This window comes from Pyxicephalus adspersus, chromosome 2, assembly GCF_032062135.1.
Source record: "Pyxicephalus adspersus chromosome 2, UCB_Pads_2.0, whole genome shotgun sequence".
NCBI lineage: Eukaryota > Metazoa > Chordata > Amphibia > Anura > Pyxicephalidae > Pyxicephalus > Pyxicephalus adspersus.
In genome coordinates, this window is record NC_092859.1 from 26014202 (window position 1) to 26024419 (window position 10218).

General features: G+C 41.7%; 1 protein-coding gene across 1 annotated transcript in view; it reads left to right on the forward strand.

Moving 5' to 3' along the window:
- Positions 1–63: 63 nt before the first annotated feature.
- The window catches only part of CYB5R3 (cytochrome b5 reductase 3), a gene marked incomplete in the record, with an annotated part of 16614 nt that continues 6459 nt past the window's right edge, over positions 64–10218 (forward strand). The window contains 4 exon segments of the mRNA XM_072400122.1: positions 64–221; positions 5446–5577; positions 7072–7144; positions 7616–7722. Coding sequence (XP_072256223.1) covers positions 201–221; positions 5446–5577; positions 7072–7144; positions 7616–7722 — 333 coding nt within the window.

The window sequence follows — 10218 nt, forward strand, 5'->3', positions numbered from 1 at the left end:
TCCATGACCCTCCCTACGCTATAGATAGGCGTGGCCTCATGTTGACAGACGCGCCCCCTTGATTTGATTGGTGGCGCAGTGAAAAAATGCGCGTCTGGGTGGGCAGGGCAGGCTGACAGTTCTTGCTGCTCGTGTCGTAGAAGGATCGCTAGTTGTGTTCTGTCAGAGCTGGGAGATAAAGTGCTGCTGTCACCGGCCACATGGGGGCGCAAATCAGTACGGTAAGCCGGGGGCATCGGTGGGAGGCTGGGTAGGGCAGCTGTGAGGAAGAATGACACAGCACGGTGGTGCCCGGGCTGCCCTTTGCTGGGCCTGAGATGGGCGTGACTCCTGCCAAGAACTCTGCAGAACTTTCCCTAGCACAAGTCTCGGCCTTTGCCCCTTATCTGCCCACAGGGGCATTGCTTCTGTCTACTGGCCGAGCTTCACTGGGCGCCAACAGGTTCCCTCTGCCCTTCTAAAGCATTCACCGCCCCCCATTTCCCAGTCACTGATACCTGTGCAATGTACAGCAGTGGCTGCTTCCTTCTCAGTGCTGCACACCTGTAATCACCTGGGTTGTGGTCCAGGTCACGTGACCAGGTGGGCTGTATAGGTTTTGCACCTAAGGTGTCATGAACACTTTGTGATTGTGACTCACAGCCCTGGTTATTAGGTGGTGCTGCAGCAAAAAACTCTAATTCTTAATGGTATACCCCCCATCTGTGATACTACAGATGACTAACAGGTAGGTAGTTCTGCACCAGCTACCATACCCCCCCACTTTGATGAGGATTGACAGGCCTCCATGGACCATGCTTCTGCAGGAGCTGGCTGATCACATACAGGGTTGAAGCTATAGGCATGGCAGACCATGTGACTGCTATGGGGCCCACAGATCTCTGCTGGTAGAAATGATCTATCTAGATTCTATCTACCCATCTACCTTTGCAGTTAGGATCAGAGGGGGCCCCCAGGGCCCTTAACCTTGTAAAGGGGACCTGTCACGCAATTGTCCCCTCAGTGCTCTGTTGAAGAATTGCACAATTAGCCTACAATTTGTTTATATGACCGGTCCTGCACAGGAGATTGTATTGTGTGTTGCCAGCTTTGATCTGATCACATTTCTCCTATCTATAGCACAGGTGCAGCACTGTGTCCTATCGGAGGTGTGAGCTTTTTTGTTTTGCGGAATCTTTCAGCAGTTATCACTCATGTTGTCCAGTCTATGGAGTGTATACAGCTTATCCCTTATGTGTTATTGGCTGCTTGGCATAGCTGCCCCCTTCTGATGGGTGAAATGCCCAGTCTGCAGGACTCCTATAATTTATGAATCCGGGTAAAGGGCCTGCACACCTCTTTGTGTTTTAGGTGCAGTGCATTGGAAGAAGTTGAATCTTTGATGCGGTCTCCAGCTTATTACATAGTGCTAAATGATAATGCAATGCAACAGATTCCTAAATTGATCTGATGTTTGTAGTTTTTCAATAGAAATTCCTGGTCCATCCCTAGGAATATTAGGTTTAAACCCCAAAGGAGGTTTGTCTGGCACCTGTATTTCTAAAGATGCTAAAACAGCTGTGGCCCCTCCGATTTGGGTAGCCCTTCATCATAAAATGTGCTTAGATCAACGTTTCCTAATATCTTATAAACCGGGATAACTATAATAGAAAATCATTACTGTACTGGGAGAATTTTTACCAAATTTATATCAAAATTAAGAAGCAATGTAATTTCTGTACACTTTAGGCTCCAACATGATGAGAGCGCAGGCATTAACGGGCAGATCCTGGTGGAGTAAAACAAGGTTTTGTTGACCACAAAGCTTACAATCGGACAGATTGGTTCTGATGGTAAACACAATAAAATGCCTTGGCACAGGCTTTGGTTAATCTTGACTTGCAGAGGTGTCCTTATCTCTATGTAGACACTCTGATAACCTAGTCTGCCATATCCCGGAGTTGTATATATGAACTCTTGATGTGTTATATGATAATAATCAGACTTTCTTCAACCTATGGGGACTGTAATGGAACTTAAGTCTCTCTGTATTCTGGTATGACATCTGTAACTTGTTTTCATGTTTGTACTAATAACATTCAAGGTGGTTATGTGTGTTATATGACATTCCACTTGCCTAAAACTCTGCTTGTAAAATGCTTGGACAACATTTCTCAGATTCTGTCTGCTTTGCATTATTAGGAGTTGGCTAAAACCCGGTCATGGTAGGTTTTAGCTCTCTATAGGTCATCTGGGCATGCATTCTGATTTTCCTGCACCCCTTGTTATAAATGTGCGATTTCTCAACACTTTCTGTCCTGATAATAGAAGGGGAGAGAGAATCTTCCCATTGTGGACAAAAAGGCCACTGTGGACTCTGACCTGTTAATATTTTGGTAGAGAGACCTGGAAAGTCACCTTGGATCAGTGACATTTCATAGTTAATCATTTGGTGACATGTTGGAGAAATCAGACTCTCTTCCCTCTGTTTGGGCTCTGAGACCCTTCATTCACTTAGTATAGTTTATCATTGACCCATGTTTGCTTTCCACTTCTGTCTGTCCAGACGTTTGACCTACTCCAGGATTTCACCATTCTGGGTTTCACAAACCAGAGTCTGCAGAGTTTGTTTGCACCATAACCACATAATAATAAAATTGCATGCTCCTTTGCCAAGGCACATGTACAGCTACCGACACCCAGATGACCGCTAACCCCCTTGGTAACAATATAAAGAACAGTCTGCAATGCCTGAATGCAACAATCAGCATCAGAGTTTCTTGCAGTAATTTTCAGCTCTTCTTTTGATCTGGATTTATTGATTCATTGTTTGTGGTCCCTTCTCCTTCCTGCTGCATTAGGCTGGTTGATAGGAAAATCAATAGAAACACATTCACATACATGCAATACAAATTGCATTTCAGCGTGCAGTAATAATGGGATATGATTGCCCTTTTTTGCCCTTTTAAAGAGATCCTGCCAACAACTTTTATAGCAAGTTAGAGAACAAAAGAACAAGTAGTTCTGAAATAAGCACATACAGTGTTTTCTTTTGATAAATGGCCTTTTCTCCTGGAATCTGCCTATGAGTATATAAGGCAATTCCATTCCTAAGCATAGAAACCTCCTTGTACATCATAGCTATCTCCTCTAATTACAGTCTGTGTTGGCCCAGCTCCTTCATTCTTCCTACCTAACTTTATGTAGTATACAGGGGAGGAACAAAGGGAAACTATATGGTATTGTGTGCATGGGTTTGCTAGGCTGATGACATAACATCGGGATGGTGGCATCCAGCAGCATTCTCAGGACTCTTGCAGGTAAATGAAATGCATAATAAAGCTGGCACCATTTGGAAGGAGCCAGGGCTCTTCATAAAGCTGTATTGATTCTCGGTGATTGCTGGTTAGTTTGTTTAGTTTGCAGTTCTTCTGTTCTGTTGACCATTGTTAATTATTGCACTCACAACTGCGTGTGAAAGCTGCTTTCTGGGAGACGCCACCAATCTCCTCCATACTGGCAGTGCTGCAACACAGAACAAACAGAGGAATAGCAAGAGCTGAATGATGATTCATAGGGCTGGAATTACAGCCAGAGCCTGCCCCCGTCTTAAAGGAAATATTTAGTGAGGGAAATGTGGCGCGTGTCATTCCTTCCATGACATTTCCCTAAAAATTATATTTACATATCTGTCCCTGGGATCATTAGAAATCCTTGGCCTGGCACAAGTATACCAATCTGAAATACTTCTCGCCTTCCACCATCTAAATGCACTGCTGGGGTAGTCTGCTCCTTCCTCTATCCAACGTAGCCTCCTGAAATACACTATGCTTGATTGTGGGGCTATTTGGGTTGTATAGGGACAATGAAAACCCCAACTTTCTACTTTTGTGTGTTCTGGACTGTTAATTAGCCATTACAAACAATGCAGATTCATTCAGCAATGATCACCCCTCCCCACTTATTTTATGTTAAACAAACATGTGTATGTGCATTACATCTGTGTATTGGCCGGTATGAAAACAATTAGTTTCTATAAATACATAAAACATCTGCAGGGGTGGTTGGTTCCTTTCTCACTGCTTGGCTGATATTCAAGAATATGCCCCCCCCCCCCCTTCCTAAGGATGCAAATGATGTATTTCTCACAGAGACTTTGTTATATTTGGATTATTTTTTTATACATTTTCTCTTTGAAAATTTGTGAGCTGCAGCTTTCATTCAGTCTTGCTTTGTTATACAGGCTCCTTTCCTGTACTGGAATTGCTTGCTCTGATTTTACTGCACACGAAGATTCCCACCGTGTGCATTAGAAGATGCAGCAAGTCATGTGAAGACTAGTCAGCATTGGGGTAATATCCTGGCTGGAAGACATCCAGCATCTAACTTGTTGCTGAGACTTTGGGTTATCACACAAGTGACATGCTATAGTGTTCCTTGCTGCTCTCCTGGCATCTACGTAAAATGTTATATAGGAGGCTGAAGTATCTCGTCCAGTACAGACAGAAGAGGAAAAAAGTCAGGAAATTGACTTTTTATGACATGGTCAACATTATCCATAAAATTCAAAGACACATTGCAAGCCCATTTAAAAAAAAAAAAAAAAACTTGCAAAGGAAAAGTTGATGACAGGGTCTCTTTAAATGACCAAGCCTGGCCTGTCAGTAGTGGACAGGCGCTCTCTGATTAATTATGAATATTCTGCATGTCATGCACAGGGGCTAAATATACCCATTGTGTGTAAGTGGAAAGTCCCATCTAAATCCGGATCGACGTGCCTGTTGCTGGGTGAGGAGGTTATAATAATCCGGACACTCCTGGTGCAGAACAAATGTGACTCTTCATCTGTCTGTTGTGTGACAAATGCACAAATCCCACTGATGGCCTTGATTGGGAAAACCTGTTTGTGACCACTATGGATTAAAACTGCCGCTTTAACCCAAAGCCACTTTTTTGCTGAGCAAAGGAGGTCACTGCAATAGTGCAGACCTAGGAATTTGGGGCATGATTGGTGGGGCAACCCTCATAAGTACAGACATGTGCGGGAGTTATGGGAACCCCTCATAATTGGCACAGCAGGTGTGCAGGGATGAGGAGGGGTCCTTATAATGGCCATAGGTGGTCAGACCTGGGTGCAGTTTCAATTTTTGGTAAGTATTGCATCCTGATATTTAAACAATTTAGTATGTAAATGTAGCCAAGCATTTAGCATTTTCTTCAGTGGGCCATCAGTGGCACCTATACATCTTCATGACAAAGTCTCTTTAAATAAGCTGTACAGATTAAATATAAATTCTGCAGCAAATTTGGGTGATTAGTTTGATATGTCACATGATCATTGTTTTCACCCTGACACAAGCACAGGGGAAGGTTATGAAAAGTGTCACTTCCCCATTACAAGATTTGTATATGTGACTGCTGGTAATGGAGGCGTCATCCTGTGATCCTGTCTGTGTTTTGTTGCAGTTGGGGAGGATCGTGGGGTATCCCTTCTACCTTGTCTTTGTCATCTTCAAGAGACTTTTTGGGAAGTCTGCACCTGCCATCACCTTAGAAAACCCAGATATCAAATATCCGCTACGACTTATCCTTCGAGAGGTGAGTATCCCAATCATCCAAATTTTTGTTTTACTGTAGCTTCCCAAGATGCTCACAAACCCTAACAATCTGAGCTGTCTGTTCCAGTCTATAAGGGGAGAAGCTGTGCTTTTAGTGCTCCCTAGAGAAGTACTACATGATATTTATTGGTGGCTATAGGATGTCACAATAGGGACAATATAGAGAGGGAGATAGGACTGGATGTGTGTTACTGTAAACCAGTAAAAATAAAGGAAAAACTGAAATAAGAAAACTAATGCAGACACACAATGTAAGCAGTGATGGACTGAATTATAATATAGGTTTGGTCTTGGATTTATCTGCACCAAAAGGATCAAATTAAAATCCACAGATTGAAAAGTGGTCACAACTTTTACCCTCTGATTGTCCATTTTTCCTGATCCCATGTGCTACCATCTATGCAGAAAATTCATAATAATATGCTTTTTATTTACCAGCAATGTAATATGAGAGCTAAACCCATACAATCAAATTCATCTAGTCAGGCTGGCACTTGAACTACATAGTAAACTGCATTGCATGTAAATGGGATAGCAGAGGATCCTCTGTTCAGTTCCGGTAGCTGTGGAAAAATGAAATTGTGGTGCTTCAGGTTTGAAGAAACTTGTGACTAGCTCTTTGTGACCATGTGATAGCACTTGATTACACGGGCCATTTCTTCACTCCTGGGTAATGAATGAAAGGACAGCAATTTCATAGTGCCCAAGATTGAACTCAACAAATTCTAATAGTAATCAGGGTAAGTCAATGCAAACACTAATTAATAGAACAGATATGCTTCGTACAAGCACATATGGCCCTTAAAACATTACAGCTTTTATCCTTGAATTCAGCCAGTGGAAGGGTCAATCGGATACCATATGAGACCAGAAGTAGTAAGAACAATAGATTTCAGACTACATTTCCCAGTATGTCTGCATTACAGTAGAAGCAGTGTCTACATGAGGTTAGGACTGGAAGTAATGGGACCTAGGTGATGTGCACATGCAAGAACACAGCATGTTAACAAGGAACTAAATAGCATGAGAGGTCCAAACTTTGTGGATAGGTTCACAAGACAAGGGGGTTTTGAATTTAAAAACTTCAGAGAAGAACACTTCAAGAGAATAGTTATTAACACTAATTTATTATGATTGCTTTATTGGGCAAGTTTGATTTATGATTGTGTTCTGTAGTCTGTCCAGAGTAGTATAGCTGATCCTGCATACACGTAGTACAGCAAATGGGTGTTGTCACCCTAGAACAGGAAATGTTACTAGGGTTCACCAGGTAAATAGTAGAGAGAATAGGAGAGGAATGGGAAAAGGGCTAAAAAAAAGAAAACTAAAGAACCTGCCACATTTTTGTTTGTAGGGTTTCCCTGAATGGACATAGCACAGGTTCATTAACATTCCCAGACAAATCTCCTACAGAGAATGTTGGGATAGTTCTGTTCTTCCATTTGGTGTAATCCAAATTGTTTGTTTATCCCAGGAAATCAGCCATGACACAAGGAGGTTTCGCTTTGCTCTGCCATCTCCTGAGCACATCCTGGGTCTCCCCATCGGTGAGTTACGGAATTTTAGTTTTACTCCAATAAATACAAAAACTGTTGGGATCACTTGATCAGGAAAGCCTAATTGGGGCTGTGCCTTGTTTCCTGTAGGCCCCTGCAGATCAGATATCTCTGAACGTGGCTCTGACATTTCCTAACAATATAAGAAGCTGTTTTTTATAAAGACTCTTGTGCCTGCATGTGCTGTCTATTCATGTTCTGTGAAAACTGTCTTAAAGGGGACTTCTTTTTCTTTGGAGAGATTTCTTCTCCCTTTCTGTTGTATGTCTTTCGGACATCTCCCCAATGGGATACTATACATTTTATTAAGATCTTCCCTGGGAATTGTGAGCATTAATGTGCAAGTTCTAATAATTATGACAAATTCCATTATATGCACTGCATATAGTAACCTAATTAAAACACTGCATACAATAACCAAAATATTCTGCATATTATGTTTTTTAATTAACTTTCTTTTAGGTCAACACATTTATCTGTCGGCCAGGATAGATGGGAATCTGGTGGTGCGACCCTACACCCCAGTGTCCAGTGATGATGACAAGGGCTTTGTGGATCTGGTTGTTAAGGTGAGGATCTGTTGTGCCAAGCTGGAAGGAGCTAGCAATGGGCAGACCAGTATGTGAAGTGCTGTAGCTCACAGCTAAATACCACTCTTTAGAGGACATCCAATCACACAACAAGGCTCTGCTGGAAATTGAGGGTGCTCTTTAATTTGCCAAATTATTATATATATTCTCACCCCTGCAACTATAGACCACTTTACAGATTCTTGCTGCGTCCTCCAACTCAAGCTCTCCTCCTGCTTTTGAGCCAACATCCCTGTCTATATTGATTTGATTACCACCTCTTTGCTGACACCTAGATCCCTGACTGTCCCTAGCGTGTCCCTGACTATTTATCTCCTCCTTCTGCATCCCTCAATTTAAACATTAGTAAAACTGAACTTATGGTACGTCCACCATCTCTCTCTGTTCCATCGCCTGTAATTACAATATAGATAGATAATGCCTCAATAATCTCACCCTACCAAATCTGATGCTTGGGGGTTGATACTTGACTCTTTTACTTCAAACCTCATAATGATTCTTTAACCATTATCACCTTAATCTCAAAAATATATTGCACATCCACTCTTTAACTAAAGCTGCTTGTACACACAATGGGCTGGACTAATGCAATATCCTTTTATGCGGCCTTTCATCTAACAGGCTGGCACCTCTCCAGTCCCCAGTAGCTTCTGTCTTGTCTTGGTCACCTCTTCAACTCTTGGTTACATAATAAGTCAGGTTGAAAAAAGACATAAGTCCATCAAGTTCAACCACTAGGGAAAAAAACATATCCCAGATATAAAACCCTATGGACATAGTTGGTACAGAGGAAGGCAAAAAAAATTTGCTGCAACTGGGGAAAGAATTCCTTCCTGGATCAATAGTCTGTTATCTTTACTGTAAAGCCTTAATACCCAGTTATATTTCTGTGCTTCTAGAAAAACATCCAGCTTTTTCTTGAAGCAATCTATAGTAGATGCTGAGACTACTTCCTGAAGGGAGCCGATTCCACATTTTCACAGACCTTACAGTGAAGAATCCCTTCCTAACCCGGTGCCTAAACTTTCTTTCCTCCAGACCCAAAGAGTGCCTGCTTGTCCTTTGTAACGATCCTAAAGGTAAAAGTTAGGGAAAAGAGTTCTCTAAATGGACTATTTATATATTTACACAGGGTGAGCATATCCCCCTTTAACATCTCTTCTCAAGCTGAATTCTTTTCAGCTAATTTCTCCTCATAGCTGAGCTCCTCCATTCCTTTTATTAATTTAGTTGGCTTTCTCTGCACTGTCTCCAATTCCACAATGTCCTTTTTGTGAACTGGTGACCAAAACTGGACCGTATATTCCAGATGTGGTCTGACCAATGCTTTGTACAGGGGCAGGATTATGTCTCCATCTCTGCAGTCTATTCCTCTTTTTAAATAAGAAAGTACTTTGCTAGCTTTAGATATTGCAGCTTGGCATTACATGCTATTATTAGTCTATGATCTACCAGATCCCCGAGATCCTTTTCTATTTCTGACTCCCCCCAAATGTATACCCCCTAGACAGTATGAAGCATGCATGTTGTTAGCCCTCAAATTCATAACTTTACATTTCTCAATATTAAATGTCATTTGCCACTTGGCTGCCCAATCAAACAGTACATCCAGGTCTACTTGTAGAATATTGACATCCCATATGGACTTTCCACAACGGAGTTTGGTGTCATCTGCAAACACAGAAATCGTACTTTTAATCCCAAACTCTATATCATTTATAAAGATGTTAAACCGTAAAAGGTCCCAAAACTGAACCCTGGGGTACACCTCGAATACCTTTAGACCATTCAGAGTATGGATCATTAATCACTACTCTTCACTTTTGAAGTGTTATAAAGCTTTCAGCCTGGATACACTTTCTATTTTTTTTTTTTTATTTTTTTTTAGATATCATGTGGTTTTCACACAACACTCTCCTATGCTCCACTCTGATCACCTCCTCATCCTCATGTGTCTAAGACTTCTCACAGGCTTCCCCAATAACCTTCCATATGACATCATGATCCGAGCATGGGAACCTTCACGCATTCCCCTAAATTGCACCTCTTAAAATAAGCATTCAATTTGTACTAATCACTATCCTGATATGTAGGAAGATCTACTTTCCCACCTTCCCTGCAACAGCTATCAAATAACCTGCCACATCCACTGCTCCATCTTTGTCACTTGCCTCTCTCTATTGGAATGTAAGCTTGCATGAGCAGAGCAGTCATCCTTAATGTTTTTGGCTTTGCTATAATGGTTCATCTTAAATGATGTAAAATATAAAAATAACACTGAACAATACATCACATGTTTGTATTTCCTTGTGTCACTGAACATTCATACTATTAATATTATTATTAAACAGGATTTATATAGCGCCAACATATTACGCAGCGCTGTACAATAAATAGGGATTGCAAATGACAGACTAATACAGACAGTGATACAGGAGGAGAGGACCCTGCCCCGAAGAGCTTACAATCTAGTAG